At 43.6% G+C, this 23,971-nt stretch overlaps 1 protein-coding gene across 1 annotated transcript; it reads right to left on the bottom strand.

Moving 5' to 3' along the window:
- Positions 1 to 1,044: 1,044 nt before the first annotated feature.
- On the bottom strand, positions 1,045 to 23,595 carry CHIC1 (cysteine rich hydrophobic domain 1). Its single transcript, XM_069867929.1, has 6 exons — positions 23,347 to 23,595; positions 16,065 to 16,119; positions 8,887 to 9,042; positions 6,064 to 6,120; positions 5,620 to 5,679; positions 1,045 to 4,814 (listed from the first exon to the last, which is right to left on the bottom strand). Exons 1-6 carry the CDS (start codon positions 23,529 to 23,531, stop codon positions 4,764 to 4,766), a joined length of 564 nt encoding a protein of 187 aa, XP_069724030.1. The 5' UTR covers positions 23,532 to 23,595; the 3' UTR covers positions 1,045 to 4,763.
- Positions 23,596 to 23,971: the final 376 nt, after the last annotated feature.

The following is a 23,971-nucleotide window of genomic DNA, read 5'->3' as shown; positions in this document are numbered from 1 at the left end:
TGCTAGTGGTCCAGGAGATTGCATCGTGTAACCCCTCATGGAGTAGCTTCACGGCTCACCCCACATTGGGCTCAACACCACAGGAACCTTCTTGGAATTTCTATCAATATCCAGCAATAGTTCCGTGCTTAAACACTGTGTCAGCCCAGATGCACCCAGATTTGTCCAAAACAACTGACACCAGCTTTTAACAAAACCACTGCACGTGCCCATTTCAGGAACGCAGTATTTTTCCCTCTGAGATGAGCCAAAGGCTTTAGTTTTAAGTCCTGCTGTCACTGCTACAAAGCTGGTTTGTTACCACACACAAAAGGTGTCACTGTTTGATGCTCCCACCCTGTCTGGGAGCCCGTGTCACATCAGGCTCCCTTTGAGGCACAACCACAACAGCGTCCTCCTCTGCTTTTCAAAGAGGAGCTCAGCAAAAGACTCCTGTGAGAAGTCCTTACAATAGAGGGGCTGGAAGCCAACGAGACATATTGCCTGGAGGACTAAATGTGATGATCATTTAATCTTTTCTAAAATGCCTTCCTAAGTTTTCCAAGTGCCAAACCACACTTAAAAGTCCCAAAGCCATATTTTCCTATTGGAAATCCCACCGCTATCGCCATTCCCTGCACGGCTGATCAGCACGCCACGCCAGGGAGATGCAGAAGGGGATTTTCCATAAACACACTGCACTGTTCAAAGGTTTTTATCTTTAAAGAAAAACATCTCAGAGTGATTAAAAGTGTCTGACTTCCAGCTTCTTTTAATGGCAAAAGCAGTGCAGTCAATTGTAGAAAGCAAGCTCTGTTAGCATTTTATTTTAATTAAAAAAAAACCAACTCCCCAGATGTGAGGTCCCATTAGAAAAGTGGCCGTTCACTTGTAAACAGAATGAAAGTGTTATGAACACAAAGTTTCATACAGCTGAAACAAACCCACTTTTCTTAGGCAATACAAGTAATGTTACAACACCATCAGAACACCAACAGCAGAAAACAAAGGCAGAAGAATCACATAACATCACTTACTAAAATGAGAAATTATTTACATTGAATATTAATAGCTTGACATTTTTATTGCTCCAATGGTAGTGTGTTGACAAACAATGTGGTAAACTATACCAAGCACATATTCATGGGTTTGCATGTGGAGTTTTGTATCTATCAAGGAAAGCAGAGGAACTGTTTTGTTTTATCAAGACCACACCAGATTTAGTAAAAATATTTTCTATTTTAAAGCCACCCACCTACAGCTGAATTCACACTTCCTAGGCTTGTCTGTGCATGCCTTAGAATGCTGCTTTTGTCCTCCTATGGCAAAACAACTTCATGATGCAGGTGGGGAAGCAGCAGACGAGCTCTGCTGCTCTCCTGTAGTACTTTAATACATCCTTTAATACTTCCCTCTCCTTTGATACAAAATCTTACTAGATACAAGCCCAAATACCTCCTAGATAAAAATAAAAGAGTGTCAGCATGTTTATATCAAAAATTAAAGATTGATTTGGTAGCCAGTAACTGCTTTTAAAAACCTGCTGCAAACTCACACCGTGGATGATTATTTGTTCCCTTTTCTCCTCAGTCTTTCTCCTTTGTTGGAACCAGCCAAGGCACTTCCTTTCCTACTTCCACTACACTTTGCTAACATTAATCTCTGCTAGATGGCTACAAATTCTTTCTCTCATTAACAAATATCGTCCATAAATAGGTTTACCAATTCACGCTGACTTCTCATTGTCAAAAATGAGATTGTCAGCCTTGTGAGATACAATTAACTGCTGAATGGTTTTCTCTTAAAGCAAAGGGCAGCCCAGGCCAAGAAGAACCTGTAGGCAGCACGGAAGTGCACCGTTTGCAGCAGCACTTACAGCTGCCTTCACCATTACATGAGCTACCAAAACGCTGTCCTTCAGATGCAAATATAATACTGTCTGCTGGCTTTGCACTGTAATGCAAATTATCTACTTCTTAAAGCATGGAGCTTACTCTAAGTGGTAGGTTTGACTCTTGTACTCTTTACTAGTTGCTTTATTGTCACCTATTTAGATGTCATTTAAAGCACAAAGAGAAGAGACCCTTGCGTGGTTTGAAGACTACACAATTAACAATTAAAGACAAAGTAAAACATATAGAATTTACATACTTTAAATGTAAACTTTGAAAACGAACATCCTGTGCCGAGTCCCTTGTGGTGCCTGGGGCAGACAATCTGCTGCAGCACTGGATGCGCTCAGGCCCACGGGCAGGGGATGAAGAAGGGTTGGGTGTGGGAAAGCCAAGGCACAACCTTGTTGTGCTGTGGACCTCTGGTCCCACTGCAGCACAGGGGGGCTGGGAGCAGCCCCGAGGGGCTGGGGTCTCCTGGAGCTCTGGGTGTTCTCTCAGCCTGGCACAGCACCTTGCAGAAACATGGCAGGTCCGAGGGAGAACGGCTGGATCGAACACCACAAAGTCAGCACAGACCGCAGGAGGATTTCTTTTAGCAGCGAGACTGCCGGCTGCTCAGCACTCACTGCTGGCAATCACCAGCGCTTCCCTTCGGCTTGCCCGCTCTCTCAGTTGGAAAAGAACACGTTGAAAATACAGTCACATAGAGAAGAAAACAAGAACCTGCTGAGATTTCTTGAGTTTCTTACACAAAGGAAAAGAAAATTACTAGCAAAGTTCTGGCATGACAGTTAGAAATTCCCATTCCTCTGTTAATTCAGCTGAGTTCCCTTCACTTACTGCAGAAATTTATTTGGAAGGGCAATACAAAGAATTTGGTGTGCTAATTCGGTTTGGGTTTACAGTGCATTTTTCTGCCATTAAGTGTTTTCTTTGCTTCGAGTTAACACTATCCTAATAAAGATAAACTGGTGAGAACACGTTGCTTGATTCTGTGATGGAAATCTGAGCTGCAAGGTGTAGCTAATGTCAAATTCAAGCAAAACTAGTTTTTTTATTAAGTTACAAATGCAATCACACACTTAGGCGTCACCAAATGAAACCTCTGCACTACGTACGCAGATTTACGAACCCGAAGCTTCAGTTTGTGACTCGTAGCCCCTGCAAGTGCTAGAGGCTGACTCCCCTCAGCCACATAGTAAGAGCAACACGGACTTTGATTCCAAGTCAAAACTTGCATTAAAACTGGCCCTCTGTAACACTGCATACCAGGAATCTGGCCTATGACAGTTATTAGAACGTAAGAGTCTTACAAATACTGCATTTTAATAGAATATTGCACACTGAAAAGATGCAAATACATTCAGAGGAAATCCCAAGTGACCCTGAAATGTATAAAGCAACTTGGGGTGGTGTCACAAGGAGTCTACCTGCTGCAAAGGAATTCCTGGTCACCTAGGAAGATGATATTCCTCACACCTTGCAGATACTTAGTCATCTGCTCTTTCTTTTCTGATTTCTAATTTCTAGTTAGAAAAGGGAGGGAACTTGCAGCAATTTGCTTACTATTCTCAAGTGGTCTTGCTCAGGCCTGCCACCACAGGAGGCCTTTCTGCAATTACTTCCCTCAGGGAGATCAGGCAAACAGTGAGGAGTCCAAAAACCCTTGTGAATTCCGCAAGACAGACTGTGCATGAGCACCCAAACAGGCACGAAACCTTTCAACTGCCTGTTTTCTCCCATCGGCAGCTTCTGGGACACCATTTGGACTTAGAGAATGCGTATTCCCATTGGGAAAGATGCTGTGTCACTCAACTGTTGCAGTGCTGAAGCGCTACACAAAAAACCCGAAGTGTTATTTCACCTTTTACTTGGCTGTTCCCTATTTCTCTCCTTAGTATCAAAGGTCTCAGATTATGAATTTTTTTTCCTTACCTAAAAACAAAGCAAAACTCGACATCCAGGTATTCCTAACTCAAAAAGGGGCTGTAAGATACTTTGCCAACAGCAGCCGCCATTTACCCCACAGATGCAGCTTTTTCAAAGGTGCCCTGTAGTCAGGCTTCCTGTTCCAGGTGCTACAAACACCTGAAATACTCAAAAAAAGACAGAAATGCTATGCATTTTTCATGTGTTTACTAAACAAAGTGCAACTGCGCCCTACACATCTGGTAGTATGTACAAACTCGTTATGGCTTTACCATGAAACCGGCAGGTGAGGGGGTCTGTACATTTAGGGGGTGTCAGCAAATGTGATGGACAAAACAACCTCAGGCTGTTGGCAACAGAGTAAGAGCTACAGTACATTCTGTAAACCTTGGCATACCACACTGTACATTATGCAAAGAGACAATATTTACAAATCCAGAGTGGGTAAAACAATTAACCCCCTAACGTAAATGATGATTTTGCAAAGTGCAGGACAAAACCAGTGCTGTTGATTGCAAGTCCTATGCGAGCAAGTTATACTGAAATCATTACTACTAGACGCTTACCTGGACATTTCTACTGAGGGTTTATAAGATTGCGACATTTAGAATGGAATACAGTATGACACGGTATTGGGATGCGTGTTTGAGAACGGCAAGTATAGAAATTAATAAGGCAGCATGCTCAGAACAAGTTTAAGCAGCACTGACGTTAGATCCCTAGTGGCAACTATATCAGTTAATGTCAAAATTTCAGAGTGCAACGTAGAAGCCTCAGTTAACATAAAAAAAATGTGCAAATTGTTCTCTTCTTAACAAAAGAAAGTAACATAGCAAGGAAGATATTCTATTGAAGAACATTTTTAAGTCACAGCAACGTAGACCATCTTCTTTCCAAAATCATCTACAAGGCACTAAGGGTAGAAAATGACAGGTAACATGAGAGATCAAACGCTGTTCCTCAGTCAGGTCGAAATATGGGATATTTTGGTAAGAACTCTATTAATATTACCTGTTGAAGGAGAGAGAAAGACAAGAATAGAACACAGTGACAAAGAAGTTCAAACATTCAGCACAATTTCCATACGACATTAGCTCATACATAGAACTAAACACGTCTGAGATATTTGGCAGGGCAGGGGAATATTTGGCAGGGGAGGGGAGTATTTTCCATAATAACAGGGCAGAGGTGTCAGTCATCTTGCACCACAGGGCTTCAGGACCATTGACTGTTTTGGGGTGTGTGTTTTCCTTCAAATCTACACAATCTCCTTGGCCATACATGAAAGCAGCCAGGGGAGTAGTAGGACCACTAAAATATTTTGATTTCTGGTTTCCTACATCGACTGTCTTGGTTAAAACTTTAGGAAATTCCTATCTAGCAAAAGGAAAAAAAAAAAGATCCAGACCAACCCCACACTACTTTTACAGCAGTATTTCTGCACAAAGAACTTTAATCATAGTAATTACGAATACTGATGGGACAGGTGGATAAGCTTTAAAGAGCTACAGACTGGTGTGGGACTCACACCAACGCACACAGTCCCAGTGCATGCGCCTCGTTACAAATTACAGCTCAAACCAGCATGTCTGCAGGGCAAATGTACAATTGTTACCAAGAGAAGACATGGTTAGTGGTGTGAATTCTAAGCCTCCACATGTGTCATGGCTGCTCTTGTTAAAAGCAGCCTTTGTGCGTGTACTGCGTCTTCTCCTGAGGGGTTTTTTGGACAGGCGGTGGTCTGGTAAGGTAAGGTTTTTCTCTGTAAAATCATAGGTTTGTCGAACACCAAGTAAGTACTAGAAGCAATACTTACATATTCCATCATATTGCTAGTTTCACATTTCCTTTTACTCAGCTTCCAGTGCAAACCAAGCTAAGAATAGAATTATCAAAGGATTAATGCACACCACAGCATTGCCTTGATGAGGAACATAACAAGCATTAGTAATATCAAATTATTAGGATCTGGAACAAACCAGAGACATGTTTAAGATCAGTATAAAGTGTGATATTATAGCAAGACTGTAGAATTCCCACGTGCCAATTATTTTCATGATGAGGGTAGGGAGGTGTTCAGGGCCAGGCTGGATGGGGCTTGGAGCCCCTGGTCCAGTGGGAGGTGCCCCTGCCCATGGCAGCGGGGTTGGAACTGGATGGGCTTTCAGGTCCCTTCTGACCCAAACTGTTCTACAATTCTATGTAAAAAAAAATTACTATTCTTAAAGCTGAAGGAAATAAGCACTCTAGCTTTTCTTACCTTATGATATAGTCTGTTGTTTTCCCATTCTAATAACTTCTGAATTGATCTTCTAGTCTAAAAAGTAAGCCAAAACTATATTATAAATGGTTCAGTAGCCAGCCTCATCCAGAATACCTTGCTGTTGCATTTCTGGCTTAAATTAACTTAAAATAAATTAGTTTTTACAAAAGTAGAACCAAGCAAAGGAAAAACTATATAGAGGAAAGTTCTACCATTTCAACTCCCCACTCCTCACCATCAGATCTGCTTCAGAAAAAAAAATGCACACCTCTTTGGGTTTTTTGTTACCTTAGAATTGCAGCCTTCCCAGAACACACTCAATGAGTAAGAGATACTTTGAATTCAGTGTTTTTGCCTACCACAGCCAAGCCATCAAAGAATCTCCCACTTGCAGGTGGTCTGCTGACAACATGGTGTTTACGTACATGGAACTGCCAGGTTTTCTTAACGTAATTGTTACCCAAGTCCTGAAAAAACCTCCCCACCACAGAACTGCAGCTCACAACAAACAGCACCTGTATTTTCAACTCTTGGATACTAAAGTGCATATGACCTTCATGTTCTGCTCTTTCCACAGCTACGGAGGAGGAGAAGATTTGTTGGAGTTTTGGTGACTTTTAAGGTCACAAAAAGTCCACTGTGATGATCTGCTCTAGTTCCCACAACGGAACCCACCAGTTCCTTTGCTAAAACTAGTAAGGATTGGTGAGCTACTGGCATCTCACTAAAAAGAGATTCAAAGCTATCCAGTCCTCCAACAAAGATTTAATGGTGGAGAGCCTACCACTTCTTTTTAAGTCTTTCCACTGACAAAGCTGTCCTTTGAATTAAAAAGTACACGTTGTTTCTGGTTTCAGTGTCTTAGTTTAATACTCCAGCCTTTGGATCTCATAATAGCTCTTTTGTTGCCAGGCGAGTGTATGGCGACTGGCTGGGCTGAAGTAATTTTCTCCACAGCAGCCTGTGTGGTGCTGTGTTTGAGATCTATGATTAGAACAGTGTTGATACCACATCAACATTTGAGCTATTCCTAAGCAGCACTGACCAAAGGGATTTTCCACGCCACATACCACCATGCTCAGCAACAACGCTCACCCCTTGCCCAGAGGCAGGCTGGCACCAGTCTGCTGGTGGGAGGTGGTGAGGGGCCTATCTGCCTTGAGTTTTCCTCCCTTTCTCCCCTTCACTCATTAAGCTGTTTTTTTCTCGACACATGAGGTTTTCGGACTTTCGCTTTCCTGATTCTCCCCCTCCTCACCTAGGGGGCGGTCAGTAAGAGAGCGGCTGGTGGGTTGCTGGCTGGGTTCAACCCACCATGAGAGAAAATTGAGAACCATATTAATCTCGTTAGAGTGATCAAATTGCTTCTACATGTATGCAACCATACCGACAGAAAGAACACCACCTTCCCTACTCTGACCTGATACACATTACTTGTACCCTTGAGAACTGCATTAGCACTACCCCACCACATGGGCACGCATTTAGATTTTCACAAGCACAGGAATATTTGGGGCTCTGAACAACCTGATTTGGTTGAAGATGGCCCTGCTCACTGCAGCCCACTAGATGAATTTCACAGTCCCTTCCAACCCAAACCATTCTATGATTCTATGGGTTTAAACCTGCAAACATTCCATCTGTGTATGTCAAGTATACTCTGCAATGCCAATGTTCAAAGGTGGTTAAAATGAGCTATAAGTCCTGCGACTATTTAGTGACACAGGCTTCAGCCACCACCAGTTCAACGTGGTAACATTGTGCCTTTGGTGCATTTCATTTCTGTTTAACCAAAACCTCAATGCCAGCCAATACAACTGTGATTTTCTTGGGCAAGTTGGAAAATTTGGCAAAACACACCTGGTTTATTTTCTCTGTGCCTATTCCTTGGTTTTGCTTTATTTTATTGAAGACCATAAACTCTGAACAGCCAGAAGTGTTACTTTTTTAGCAGACTTTGACCTGAGATCTTTTCCTGTAATTAAATTGACAAGCGTGAGAGTTTTTTTCCCTAGTGCGCCTACGTCCTATTTACCTTGGTGGGTAATAAGATTTTATGGTGACAAGTCTTACAAGCTGTGTAGCTGCAAAGAACACATCACACTGCATCTTTATAGATTTCCTAAGCATTTACAGATGTGATGAACCAATTCCAAACGTAAACCCTACAGGTAATTTGGATCACGTTTCCTTGATTTTGACAAAGCTCTCTTCAGAATTTTTAACTTGGACCTGATTAGAAGGGTTGTGAAACTTCTGTTGGATAATCCCCTCCCAAAAACCTAAGAATCTTTAAACTTGCTGAACAGAAAACAAATTTGTGTTTGTTCTTAACACAAACACTACAGCAAAATATGTCAAACAACAGCTCAGAAATGTTACGGTACCTATTACAGACCAAAAAGTAATTTTCAATTTAAAAACATATTTATTGGGGTAGAGTGGGGGTGTGAAAAGTAATTTTCATTCCAGTCCAGGCAGTCTTTGAAGGTCAATGGCCAGTTCTGCACTCATTCAATTCAGTTCTTAGACCTTTAGAAATCCTGAAAGTTCAGCTTATCAAACACTCCATTCTGTTCTTTGAACAGAGATGAGATCAACTACTCGTAAGATTATTCATTCAATGGGTAATTTGGTATAATTTACTTCATTACCAAATGTATTTTTTTCTGTTTTCTACAGAATGAAAATCAGAAAAACCTTCTGAATGCAAGTGAGACAAAAAAGGGGTTTGAAACAGAGATGATACTATCAAACAGTAGTTCATGTTATCAGTAATTGCAAACTAAACAGAATAAAATGAACGAAATGCGTACTCACTCTTTTGTTAAGACAGACGACGGGCCAGAGGCTGCAGCCCAGCGTGCAGCAGCAGCACAGGCAGCCGCACAGCAGCCACTTCACATTGACAGGGAGATTTTTCCTCAAACAGGCATTCACGCGGCTGATGCTGGTCTTGAATTCTTCTGGGGCGACCTGCAACGGAAGCGCTAAAAATCAGTGGAAAGCTAGGACGGGTGCAATTTCTCAATGACTGCCCCTACATGTTAACATGCAAGCAAAACCAAACCCTTTTGTATAATATGGGCCCATCCTCCAAAACACTCCTCGCCCAACCGTCGCTTGCCTGTAACAAACTGATTTACGGTGCGTGCTTTGCAAAAACTTGCATGAGAAAGCTACACATTGCTGAGACGAACAGCATCGTCCTTATCTATTGCACCAGTGATAAATCCAGTGTCCTGATAACACAGTGGCCCCAAACACTCACAGTGGGGCACCGCTCCCCAACACGTGCACTGGCTACGCCGCCCAACCAAACAGAAGAATGGCAAATATCTGGTTTCCAAGGGAATGCTGGGAAGCTTTGCAATAAAAACACTGAGATATCACATAGAAAAAAAAGGAGAATATTGTCCAAATTTCATACCAATGCAAGTCTACACTGTGCCTGGAAAAAGGTGTCCCTCTACCCACAAATAAACTCCTAATGTGGTCCATATCCACAAGGTCACTTATAGCGGCTTCCTAAAACAGGGAAGCCCAGAAAGACATATACAGGATTGTAGCCAAGGCAAAGAAATGCATCTTTATCCAGGATTATGAGTAGAGTCCAGCTGCTGATAGAACTATTTAAATTACAGAATACTCAGCAGAGCTTACTCAAACAAACACTGTGGATCCATTACCACTGCAGTCACAGTGCGGAACTACATCTGCTGTCAGCAATAAGCTCCCTTCTCCAATAGCAGCATGTTTCTTACAGGAGAGTGTGAGAACTTACCCATTTCCACGGCCCAGGTCCCTCACCTCTCTACAGAACCTAAATAACCACCATCTGACATGACAAACCTGGATTTGTGGCACTGACTCCAAGATGGCACTTTGAACTGTAACACAGGCCACATCCAAACGCACAAAGCAGAATAACCTGATCCAACATCAGACTCAAGGTTGTAAAAGGGAAAAACCCCTAAAATTAAGAGTGTATACAAAGCTGTGCGATTACTGCACAATCCTTCCAACCCAGCAAACCCAACTCTGCCCACTTCATTCTGCAAACAAGGGCAACAGCAACAACAAAAGCATTTACTTCATGACAAAGGCTCTTTTCACCAAAGGAGAAGAACTATGGGACAGGAAATGAAGAGGACGCTGCTACCTCCGCCTATTCATGAGAGCTAAGTTGGTTAAAATATCGCAGGAAAGGGAGTAAATAAATCCACCATCTGTTTCCTGGCCATTCAGCCCACCAGGCAGCAGAGTCAAAGGGCAGCTGGGTTCTACAGCAGCCAGGCCTACAGTTCATCATACAAGAACATCATTTAGCACAGTGACTATTTGATAGCAGGAATTAATAAGAACACAAAGTTATTTCTTCTGAAATTACACAGACTTCTCCCCTTCCCCGCCAGCATAAAATAGACTTGCTTATATTTCTTTTTACATATATAAACAGAGCAAGTAAAAATGTTCTTTAGACTGGCTGGAACATCAACTTTAAAACAGATTTTACAACAGACATCGTAGTTGGGGGGAAAATTGAAACAAAATGGCAATCGCCCCAAATCATATGTATTGGATCATTTTAATGGGCAGGATAAAAATCTCTGTAAGGTGACAAACTGGCCTGTGCTTGCACATATCTCAAACAGAAGGTTGTACTTTAGCAGTGCTGGCTCCTGTATTTAGGACCCCACACTACGAGATGCACACAAACAAGGCCATGTCACCTTCAACGCAGGAGTGAGCTTTGCAGTGCAGTCTTACTGGAAAGACAAAAATAAGTCATTTTTCTTGATCCCACAAGTACTTTGGCAACGAATCCCAGAAAGAAAAGAGAATGTTTCCTTCTCTGTTAGACACAAAATTTACTGGACCTTGACACCACTGCACTCCAACTCCAAAACACAGCTGCACAGAGTTCCCAAAGACAATGGAACCAGGTCTTAGTTTAACGTGAAGAAACCTTATCATCAGGGAGAACAACCAAGATGAGAGAAGTCAACTGAATTCTTAGATCACAGCTGGCAGAAAAATTTGAGACCTAATAAGAAAGTGTGGGGATGGTGAAATCCTCTATTTCTGTGCCACTTTTAAAGCAGCCCCTGTTCACATCAGGCTCAAAGTGATTTTATAAGAACAATGTTGAAGGATCACCTGCCTGTAGGATGTAAGACTGCCAGCGGCTAATCTAGAAACCAGCACTGGATACCACCAAGAAACAGAGAAAATGTCCATTTCAGGAATTTTGGTATGATGTTTCCCATAACAGGGGATTATGAAAGCACCACTACTGCCTGCTGATGCCTCAAACGCTTCCATGAAAAACTGAATCTCTGGACTGAAAGATGACATGAAATTCCTTAAGATGGTTTTGACTAACCCAAACTACCATATCTATTTCTTGTTTTAGGAAATGTAGTCACAATAAACATTTCTGTCAGTCAACAACAAACCTCATTTGCAAAAAAAAGGGATGGTGACCAAGGTAAGCCTCATTCTGTGTAAACATGAGCGAAACACAGATTTGTGGCTCTCAGTTTACAGTTCAGTAACAGTTAAGCACTGTTACACAGTGACAAAGAACGATGTATCTGTAAATAAAATAACTGTTCTAATTCAATAATAAAACAGTATCCAGATGAAAGAGCCACCAAAGAACTTTCTGGCATAACTTTAAATCTCACCTTTCTTGCAGGTAGAGATACTGAAAGGTAGATATGAAATTACTAATGTATTCCAAACAAACAGAGTTCACAGTGCCTCCTGCACAAAGCCAGCTCCCTAAGAAAGTCGAGTTTGAGCATTTCTGGGAAGTCTCTGGGAGAATTTGTCTGGGTCTGGAAAAGAATGAGATAAGTACATAGCTCCTGGCTGGGCGTACACCTTGTAAAGGGACACCAGTTCCTTTCAGGTCTTTAAGGGAGGGGAAGAAAACATAAAAGGGAAGGAGAGGGTGTCATAATATTTTACAACAGGATGCAAGAGAATCTACAGACACAGGAAGGGAGCGAGCAAAGCCCAGCAGGCCTGATCTTTCTCCTTCAGTCATCATGATCACAAACCGCTATCAATCACATGCTGCGATGGGATCATAGTGCCAAGACCACATTTTATGGCTCACATTTCTCTGTGCCACACAGTAATCTCTGTATGGGACCCTCGCTGTGTTAACATCAGGGCAGGAAGCACCACCGGCTTCCTTAAAGTTCACTGCCTCTATCCTCTTCTTGTCACCTGGAGCACTCTGAGCTATTGTGCCATATATCACAAAGAGCACTTTGTTAAAAGCTTTTAAATGCTTGTTTTGAAAGAATTAATAATCCTATAAAACAGTAGCGCACAGAATTTCAGTCTAGGCTGAAGTCCAATCACATTATTAACAGTAAAATATTGCTTTTCTTAAAATGTGCCATTGAAAAGTACACAGTTAGAAAGCCCAGGTCTGTATTTATAAATCAGATGACGCTTGCATCCCATCCTGCAAGAGGAATACTAAGTCAATGTAGCTAGAAACAATATCTGACCTACCCGATATTTCCCTCTCCTTTACTGTTTTATTGTCTATGTTTTATCCTCAAATATACACATTCACCAAAAAAGCAACAAACACTTCTCAATTAAATATTTAAGATGCAATTACATGCATCTTAGCTCCAGGATAAATTCCAGTAACTATTCAGTCTAAAGACTGGGATACGAAGTGGTAAGGGAGAGGGGTTAAGAGGAGAGGCGTTTCAGAATTTAAAAAAAGGAAAATCAGCAGAGGGTTATGCAGATGGACAAAGAGAGGGGCAGGAAGCTTCAGTAAATTCCTAAGACTACACAGTGGCACAAACCTCAAAAGCTAATGCTTTGGGGAGAAAGGTGTAGCCAGATAGTTCTATCGACGTAGAATATCAAGCATTGGATAAGTTTCCATCCCATGTTTCAAAACCCAGATCTTCACCTGCATTTGTTAAAAAGAAAAACAATATCACAGAGAAATCAGCCCTGCCTGATGGCCTCATCTTTTACTCTCCAACAGCAGATGGGATATATTAACAATACCAACTCAGAGCGAACAACAAACTGTTAAACTTCACGTTACATAGACCCTGGGAATAAAGTCTAACACTGCCTCATGCTACCTGTGCACTGATGCAAGTTCACAGTAAGGGTTTTAATCACAAATTGTTAATATAAACTGTCACTATGCTTTTCATAAATTGTGATTCCATAAAATGTAAAAATTTGTCTTTTAAGAACAGGAAAAGGTCTTAATGTGGTGTATCAGCTGACTACAATGCTTATTATTGTGAATTATACCGGGAACAACTGACTGAGTTCTCGTATTCAACTGCAATAAAGATGACTGACTGCCACATTCAGTGGAAGAAGCAAACGATTTATTTCTTGCAATTCATGAAAGTATTAAAAACCAAAAAACCTACAGCTGTGTTTTTTAATGTCTTCCACGGGAGCGTATGACAGGCAGTAAAAAAAGTGTGTTTACTACCTCATTCGATTGGTGGTTTTCCCTCACAAAAGGGAACCAATTTATTTTCAAGGTCTTCTTACTCTGAAAGCCCCTCAGGTCCACATGGGAGGAAAAGCCAAGAGGGTGTCAAGGCTCTCAACAGGAGCAGCACACATGGACACAGCACGGCCTTGCACAGGAGTTACGCTGTTGCTGATGAGATCGATAGAATGAGAAGGGTAAATGCCAAGTAGAAGAACAGAACTCCCTCCCTCCTCTCTTTGCTAAATGAAGTCCAAGCAGTCCACTGAACCCTAATTAAACTTTTGTTCACTGTCTATTTAACAGGAGGAGAACAACCAAATGGGAAATGTGACAGGCACTGATGCTGCTACTTACAAGTTTAGGTTTGGGGGTCTGGGTTTTGTTGGGTTTCTTTAATACATGCAAATATGTTTCATAGAGACAGAAAGAACTGAAATCATATATATATCTAATTACACTTTAACATTTCCTGCTAGGTATTTTTTATATGGCTTATTTATAACAACGAAAAACTTGACTAACAGTTACCAATAACAAGATTTGTTAATTCCAAAAAGCATCCTATGGCTTCTCAGTGATCGGGAAGTCCTTCCCAGAGAACAATAAACCTCAGATGTGTGAGGCAGAGCAATGCAAATGGTGTGATCCCCAGCCCGTGCATCAGGCATGATCAGTAAGACTCTTCCTTTGGAGCTCAGTGGGATTCTGAAGCAAGGCCGGAGTTCCCAGGCTGCCTTTCACAACTGAAAACTCTGAACAGCAACCTGCTTTAAAACTGTACTGCTGATAAAAAAAGCTGGACAAGTGCAAGGTCCTACACCTGGGTAAGGGCAATCTGTGGTTTCAATACAGGATGAGGAATGATGTGATTGAGAAACCCCGCGGAGAAGGACTTGGGGTGCTGATTGATGAGAAGCTCAGTATGAGCCGGCAATGTGCACTCACAGCCCAGAAACCAACCATGTCCTGGGCTGCATCAAAAGAAATGAGGGAGGGGATTCTGCCCATCTATTCCTCTCTTGTGAGACCTCATCTGGAGTGTTGTATCCAGTTCTGGAATTCTCAACACAACAAGGAGACGGAGCTGTTGGAACGGGTCCAGAGGAGGCTACAAGGATGATGAGGGCTGGAGCACCTCCCATTGCAAGGACAGACAGAGAGAGTTGGGCTTGTTCAGCCTGGAGAAGAGAAGGCTCCAAGGAGACCTTATAGCGACCTTCCAGTACCTGAAGGGGCTACAAGAAAGCTGGGGAGGGACAGACTTTTTACAAAGGCTTGTGGTGATAGGATGAGGGGCAATGGGTATAAACTGGAGAGGGGCAGGTTTAGGCTGGACATAAAGAGGAATTTCTTCATGCTGGTAGTGGTGAGGCCCTGGCCCAGGCTGCCCAGAGCAGTGGTGGCTGCCCCATCCCTGGGGGTGTTCAAGGCCAGGCTGGATGGGGCTTGGAGCCCCTGATCCAGTGGGAGGTGTCCCTGCCCATGGCAGGGAGAGGAACTGGATGTGCTTTAAGGTCCCTTCCAACCCAAACTATTCTATGATTCTATGATTTTCCTCATTATACTCAGGTGAAAATGAAGGAGAAAAACCCCAGATGGATTTGGCAGAAGCAGGAGATGCCATCCAGCTGCATTTCAGTACATTGCTAACATGGCTCAACAGCTACTGCAGAGGCAGTGTAGCTGTGTGGTGTGACATTACAGAAAGCAGTAGGAGCCAAATACACTTTTCCCTCACAAATTCTGGAAAAGATACACAAGGCATCTTGAAAACAAAATGAAGGAAAAGAAAAGCATCAGAGAGTGAAACAGTAGAAAGGATAAGTCCAAAAGAAAAATAATTCAAATTGTTGAAGTCTTAAAAATAAAATGCCATTATGAAAAGAATTCAGAACAGTAACCAAGAACTTTGTTACAGGATTTCATTATTTAAAAGCTACAAATGAATATTTATTAATGTTGCATTTAGGAAAGTGATACAACTCCAGAGAAAGCAAGGGACTAATTTTCAGAACTAAGCAATTCTTTTATTTCTTAAAAATGTACAAGAAACCTACCTAATCCATAGGTTTAACACAATGTTTTGTTCCTTAAAGCTTCAGAGAAAAGATTCTGTTCCAGACATGTGTCTAAATACAAACTCAAGGCTTGACAGAGGCATTAGAGAGGTCTGCTGTTTGACGTGATTTAATTCACACAATCTCCAGACAGCTACACAGCCAGCTGCAGCGAGTGCTGCTTTCATGCAGTTGCCATGTTGAGCTTCTCTGTGTTTAGAACGTTAATAGTGACAGCAATCACTGCAAATCATTCTTTTCTTGTCTCAAAGTACACCTTAAGGACAGGTCATCAAACCAGCTGGTTTGTACAGGTAATCCCAGTCTCCTGGCCTCCACTGCCCTGAGGATTCAGGAGCACGTATTTGTAACAGAGAAACCACTGCACGTGGGGGATCTTCCCATTTAAAAGAACAGTTTAATCACACACTTACCTTCCCTGTCAGAACAGAAGGAAATTCTGTATCAAACTTGTTGCTCAAGCCAAACCTTGAAAACAAAAGAGACAAACAAAATATATTCCACCTAACTTATTTTGTTTCCCTTCACAAAAAAAAAAGATTTTGTACTTAAAAAACCCCAACTATTAATTTCTCTTGCCCTTACATTTACATTGTTTTGTGAGCTTTAATCTAGGTTTACACAAAGTCTTGTGTGTCATTCGTTAGGTCATTTACAAGACACACAATTATAGCTCGTTACCTTACTGCAATAACTTCAAGTTGCTAAAAGCGCAATGATTTTTATGATTCAATGGCAGTAAGTTTCAATCTTGGCGTTCTCTAGGGTCAATAATCCTTTTACTGCTATTTTTCTTATTCATGCAATTTATTCACATGCAACAGATAATGAACCTGTTCATCATTGTCTTAGAAATTTAAAACCATGTATTTTTTAAAAAAAGCTTTGGGCCAAGTTAAATTCTCTCACACAAAGCATGTAAGAGCTTACACAAAGAACAGTTTAAAACAACTATGAACTTCAAGAAAATTAAGTCTTAGGTATGGCTGTGACTGTTCTTCATTGCAATGTTACTGGTTTTTAGCAAGAGGTAACGCCGTTATAACCAGTGAAACCTACAGGGAGTTGGGCTTTGCCTGTAAACCTGTGCTACCACTGCCTCCAAACCTATGGAACCAAGTGGAGTTTCCAAAAAGCTAGTGCTGCAGTTCTGCAGGACACTGACAGCGCAGGCTCACGTGAATTCTTTATTTTATTTAAAGTACGCAAGTAGGGAAGAAGTTAACCAGCTTCTAATGCTAAGCCTGCCAGCTTCTGCAGAGCACAAACTTGGATTTTCCATCCCCTGTACCTCACCTGACACCTTTAACCTTTGCAATCCAGCAATTTAACAAAATACAGCAGCAGCTGGACTGGCAGCTACAATCTTTACATGCGAACAGAGCTTAATGTTCAGTTTGTAAAGTTAAATACAGTGTGTTATCTCCTGAGTGAGGATCACAGATGAAAAGAGGAGCACAAATCCACTTGGTGCTGGAGAATTTATTGCAGAAACAAACCTTCTGGAGAGACACTATTTACTTTGAGTCAAACTGACACCTGAAGCACTCCTTAGACATTGGTATTGCTGGAACATCACCAGTTCCCATCACTATACAGACAGACCTGTCTGTATAGTAATGCCTGTAATGCCAAGTCTGTGAATCTGAATCAACGTCACTTGTTTACAAGGATACAAAAATGTAAAATAAACCTTGAAGAAGAGAGGAGCATACTGAAAGAACTTGCGCTGTCTTTAGAACTCCAGAAAGCTAATTAAAACGTTGACCACAATCCTGGTGCAGTCCAAGCAAGTTCTCCAATTCAAGTCAGAGCCCTGACTCCGGTGAGGAGCAGCTATTGGAGCACAAGGTGGGTAAAACATTAAAAAAAACCCTAAAGAGTAGATTTTAATTGAAGAGTCTCTCAAGCTTTGTCTCTTGAGCTATCATAAGCACTGTAATCAATTCCCACTTATTTGAGTTGGTTCCATCCAACACGTTTTCACCGAAAGGTTTCTGGCAGCAAATGGGTATGACCTGAACATCGTCGGCATAGCAGGGACTAATACACATTCCAGTGAACTGGAAAGCCCTGGTGTGAAATTGGTACTACAAAAATCGAACAGTGAAGCCAGTAAGATTTTGGGCAAGCACAAAGGTTACATCATACAAGCACATTTCCATTCTCTAAGAACGCAATGTGCTAAGTCAGCCTCCACATTTCATAGCTTTTCTTTTTAAGCTGAAATCTTCCAAATTTGTTACACTATGTATTAATTTTTGAGGAGGCCTGGAGAGCAGTGAGGTAATCTTTTCAGTCTTAAAGAAGACCAACACTATACGCAGACACAAGCTTAGTTTGAGGGACATGGACTCTTCTGTCAATCAGCAATGAAACTGCCCAAAACCATCAAAAAGTTGTAGCAATCAGAAAACATAATATATTAACTCCTGGGAAGCTCAGGTAAACCACAGAATCTTTTGCTCTACCCATACAGAGTAACTCCACTAAATGATGCCAAAGCTCCCCTGGCCCAGAACATGGACTCTTACAGTGGCCAGGAGCAGATGCTTAGGAAATAGCAAAAGAAAACGAGATTGCAAACATGTACTAGCATATACCCAGAACACTCTTCTGGCCTTCAATGATTTAAACTTCAAAAACAGCCTAAGCCACATGTAGTGTCTTTTACCTCACTGGTCACAGAGGCTCATTAAAATCCCCACTGCACCGCCAATTTCCACAGAGAATTACAGATTAGTGCTTTGTGATGTACATCTAGTAAAAGACCTCAATGTATTTCATGTTCAGTTTGAAGGCTGCTAATGTCACGAAACATTTAAAATCCAAAACTTTTATCAACTGCCAAAACATTCCTTTCAGTAACAGAAATGCATCTTTTTACACTGACACCTGCAAACGGCTGGAAGGACATGAAAGCTCTTGGCTATACTGAAAACATCACCATGCTGCACTGACACTGCGTGCAGGCAGCATCGCTGCTGGTCATCAGCACAGCTTTACGGAAGGGTCTCCGGAGCTCTTACAGACTGTCCTTGAGACCATCCGCCACACAGCTCAGAAACAGTTAACTCCTATTAGAGAGGGGAAATTCAAGAACCAAATAAAAAAGGGACTGAAAACCCATCCAGTTCCACCCCCTACCATGGGCAGGGACACTTCCCACTGGATCAGGGGCTCCAAGCCCCATCCAACCTGGCCCTGAACACCTCCAGGGATGGGGCAGCCACCACTGCCCTGGGCAACCTGGGCCAGGGCCTCCCCACCCTCACACCAAAACATTTCTTCCTGAGATCTCATCTCAGTCTCTTTCAGCTAAAAACTACTCCCTCCTCAACCTCTCCCTGCCCTCCCTGACCAAGAGCCCCTCCCCAGCTTTCCCGGAGCCCCTTTCAGCGCTGGAAGCTGCTCTAAGGTCTCCCTGGAGTCTTCATGTTTTTTAGAAATTATGTTCTTAGAAACGTTAGAGCTGTTGTGCAGTTCTACAGCTTTGCTAGGAACTCTGTAAAAGTACTGATGCATTCTTAGAATATGTAATGCAATAACATCCTGATTAAGAGATAAGTAACTTCCTTAGACCTTCTGCAACAGACTAATGATCTAGCATGATTTGGCCTATGACGTGGTCTAAAAATCAGTATATTTAAAAATTGCTACATAAAATAAATTGCAGAACCTGTCCTTTAAATGATTTAAAAAAAAATCAGTTGGTGGCAGGTTGCTTCTGGGCTGGTTCTCCGGCTCCTCAGGAAAGCTGCCCCAAGCCCAACAGTTAGACATTCAGGGAAGTCACTCATAGACTGTGGTAGCAATTGTCTTGCTGGATGACAAACATCTCCAAAAGCAAAGCACTGTTGCCTATAGGCACAAAACAATGGAACAGAACTAGGATGGCCTCACTTTCTACTTCTTTCAGTCTCTCTTTCCATGTTTGAATGTACGGCCACAGACAAGTCCTGTCATCTTTTTCCCCCATTTGTAAAGCAGACAGAACGTAATTTCTCATATGGAGCTGTAGTAAGACATATTCCTAAATCCTACAGAAATCACAGACTGCAAGGAACACCCTGAACCAATCAGCTGGAAACCCCAGCTGCAACAGGCACCACATTGTAAATTCTCTCCCCTGATTTACAAAGCATAGGGAGGTATGGAATGAGGAAGATATATCTCTCTTATCAAGAACACACCGTTTACAGGTGCTTCACCTCTCTTTTCCTTTTGCCTTGAACAGTTCTTGTTTATCCCACCTCTGTGTTTATGGACAGTAATGAGTCTGACCAGATGACACAAGCTAAACCTGTTCAGTCAACTCTCAGACAACAGGCTCTGCTGCCTCCTTTCCCCACACCTAATCCAGGCTAAGCGTAGCCTGTCTGGAACAGCCGAACTCTGTTCCTACACACTGTTCTTCATAAGGAATCATCTTAGCCTTGTCCAGCAGGCCCTTTTCCCAGCCCAGGCCCTTTTCCTATGAAGCCAACAGAACTACTGGAGCATCCTTACCCATGGATGATGTTTTGGAAACCTAAGTTTTTTGTACCTAGAGGAAGGCTGAGGTAATTTGCTATTTTAAATAAGTGGAAGATGGAGTAATATCAGGCAACAATCAAGTGCCATCTTATCCCAATTGAGAGCACCTAGCTTTTCCCTGCCTTCCCCAATCTGCACCAGGACTGTGGATTCCCCAAGTCACTCCTCAAGAAAATATAATAGAACTTATATCAAAACCAGGAGGTTTGCAGACTTTAGCAAGAATCACAAGCAGCACATTAAAGGCAAAAATACATTTAACGGCCATTTCACTGCCTCATCACTACCCATTCACATGGACTTAATGACATGGACAAATTACATCAGATAAAATAAAAACTTAAACCAAGCTAGAGTTTGTCTGCCACTCTGTTTCTTGAAAGTTATTGCTGTTGCTTGGGTGGGCGTATGACTCAGCCTTCACTAAAAATGTTTATGTTGAGATATTTGGACACCCCAACCAGAACCATCTCAACTATGCAAGAAACGGAGAATAATGGGTTTAGAACTCATTAAAACACAATTTCAGAAGCAAAGAAAAGACATTTATTAGGTTCTAATAATTTCTCAGTGCTAAAACTCAAAAGCTTTCTGAAAACAATAAACATGACAGTTAATTTTTTCAAAGTAAGGATCTTCCAGACTGAAAGAGCATTGAACAAGATGAGAGTAAATTTTGGTAACTGCTCTCACACATTCTCACTCTCTGAGTAAAACAGAATAAGTATGCTTTACATGATCGCTCTTACCATGCATGGAGATAAGAGTTAGCAAAATGGTCAGTGGAAAAAGCAAGATCCTGCTAAAAACCCTCAGAAGATTCTTGGAATCTATATTTAGCCCTGCTGGACTCTGCTGCAGAGCTCTGTTAGGGTGAGCAGCTCACTGATCAGGTTGTGCAAGAAATTAATACAGAGTTTGAATCTTCTAATTTGGGAGTTGTCTAAGAGGACTTTACATGAAAAGCTGGGCCAGAAGGTGATGTTGGAATCAGAGAATTATCCCTTTTCTATATACCAAAGGTATCCACAAAGGCCAGAGTCAGAAGAGGAACAGAAGGCATCTGAAACAAAAATCCAATGAAAGCAATGGCTTTTTAAGAATTAACAGCTTTTCTATTCTTCTTTATTTTTTTATTAAGAGTGTCTGACCTGTCAAGACAGAAGTTATCAGTGATGTTCCAGATGGGTTCAGAAAACACACACAAGTTTTACTGGATGACGTATCTCACTTTGATAACTAGAACAGGCTGCTTCTGAAGCCAACTGATCTCAAAAGCAGCAGCATCTGTGTGATCAAAAAGCGACAGAATTTCAGACGTCATACATACTAAGCAGGAATTCTTTAGGAGGCAAAATATTTCCCACGTTATAAGGAGGTTAGAATGATGTGCTGTGGTGTCCAGGGGTTTATCTGCATTTTATCAATAACAGTGACTAACTGTTTTTATAAATAGGAGATTTAAAAATATGTCCTGAAAGGATAAAAGCTGCGTCCTATCACTCAGGCATGTACCTGTTGCAGGAAGAGAGCTGGGAGGGGTGGAAGAAAGGGAAAACAAAGCGGATGGGAATTCGGCTCAAGTAGTTGCAAGGGCACATGTGCTAGCTCATCATTTACAAGTATCACTTTCTTTTGATGCAGACATCACTGGTTGACAAAGTTCTTGGAAGTGCTCCTGCCCATCCCCAAGAGATGCTGGAGCCAAGAAGGAACTTTAAGGAACACCACTAATACACAAAAAGCACCACAGCAGATAAAGCAAGTAAGCGTGTAACATTTTTTATGGTTTAGTGCTAAAGTCGGGTCTGTAATTGAATGGATGTGGGGTATCCTGGTCATTTTGCTTGCGTTACACCCCCCTTTCATCAGGCCACATGCTGTTTGGGGCGAGGACAAGAGGAAGTTCCATCCACACAAGCAAGTAAACTGTGGTGCGCAGAGCAGCGACCCACTGGCATGAGCCTGGTTTATCAGACTGACGTGACAGACACAGCACCAAATCCAACGTTAGTTCTCTTAGGACGAGAAAGCCTTCCCCACCCCGTGTGTTTGCTGTGGGTAGCTAGATCCCACTGCACCTATTCACAGAGCAAAACAGGCACTTCTTTACGCAGCCCAGGGACAGACCCACAGCCACATAAGCCTAGGGGGTCAACACAACACAAATTTCCAGCACCTCCCTCCCTGCCAGGAAAACGATTGTAACCAGCGGCTTGTTAGGGATGTGCTTTGTTATAGCAAGTCCTCCACTCGCAGGAGAAAATCCCTACAAGTAAACATCCTGTATAAGGCCACACGCTTCGCTGTTTAATGAGTAGCGAACATCTGGGTCGTGTTGCGTTCTAGTGACAAAAACACTGAACCTAAACCAAGCTGAGAAAGTCTGGAGAGGATCCCACTGCCCCGGCCGTGAGCCGCTCCGCAGTGCAGAGTGGGGTCTGTGGCCCAGTCGGGACAGAGAAAGCCTGCGGGACGGCAGGTCCCACTCCACAGGGTGGTCGCTTTTATCTAATGGATGGGTTGGAACAAGTACAGCCAGGGCTGACACGGCTGCTGCCCCCACACCGGCTGCACCTCAGGGTTCCCTCAGGGTTCCTTCAGGGTCTGGGGAGACTGGGGAGACTGGGAAAGGCGGACTTTGCTGCTTTAACCTGTTAGGAATAGCACAGAATGGACGGGGAAGTGGGGATAGAGGGGATGGGGGGAGCGGGCACAGAGGGGATGGGGGGAGCAGGGACAGAGGGGACCGGGGGGAGCAGGGACAGAGGGGACGGGGAGGATCGGACACAGGGGGGATGAGGGGGATCGGACACAGGGGGGATGAGAGGGATCGGGCACAGGGGGAATGAGGGGGATCGGGCACAGGGGGAATGAGGGGGATCGGGCACAGGGGGGATGAGAGGGATCGGGCACAGGGGGAATGAGGGGGATCGGGCACAGGGGGAATGAGGGGGATCGGGCACAGGGGGAATGAGGGGGATCGGGCACAGGGGGAATGAGGGGGATCGGGCACAGGGGGGATGAGGGGGATCGGGCACAGGGGGGATGAGGGGGATCGGGCACAGGGGGATCGGGCGCAGAAGGGACGGGGCTCGCGGTGCTCCTGCCCCTCGCCCTCCCGGCCCACGTGCCCGCCCGCCGGCGCCCCCTCCTTACACGGTGATGTGCCCGGCGCCCCGCACCGCTACGGGATCGGGCGCGTCGCGGGGCCGGGGCAGCTCCTGGCTCCGTACCACCGGCTCGGACTCTTCCTCCTCCTCCTCTTCTTCCTCTTCTTCCTCCTCCTCCTCCAGCTCGTAGATGGTGTCGAAGTCCGCCATGTTCGGTAGCAGCACGCTCATCCCGAGCCGCCCCCCCGGCCCGCACCGCGCAGCCGCACCGCAAGGCGGCGGGGGGGGCGAAGAACGGCGCGCGGGAGCGGGGGGGGGGGGGGGGGGCGAGGAGGACGCTGCGCATGCGCAGTGCGCACAGGGAAGGAACGGCGGGGAGCGGAGTCTGCGCATGCGCAGTGCGCGCAGGGCGGGAGCAGCGGGGAGCGGAGTCTGCGAGCGGCAGTGCAGCACGCGCATGCGCGATTGGCGCCGGGTATGAAGCGCGGCGGTGGAGCGATACGCGCATGCGCAACGCGAGCTGGGGGCGAGGAACGAGGTACTGGGTTTGCGCATGCGCAATACGCACGGGGGTGATTGATGGCAAGCGGGAGCTAGTATGCGCATGCGCATTGCGCACCAAGGGGATGAGGAACGGCGGTGGCGCGGAGTCTGCGCATGCGCAAAGAGCT

The sequence above is a fragment of the Phaenicophaeus curvirostris genome, chromosome 13 (genome assembly GCF_032191515.1).
Source record: "Phaenicophaeus curvirostris isolate KB17595 chromosome 13, BPBGC_Pcur_1.0, whole genome shotgun sequence".
NCBI lineage: Eukaryota > Metazoa > Chordata > Aves > Cuculiformes > Cuculidae > Phaenicophaeus > Phaenicophaeus curvirostris.
The sequence above is the reverse complement of the archived record's forward strand: the minus strand, read 5'-3'. Positions and strand labels throughout refer to the sequence as shown.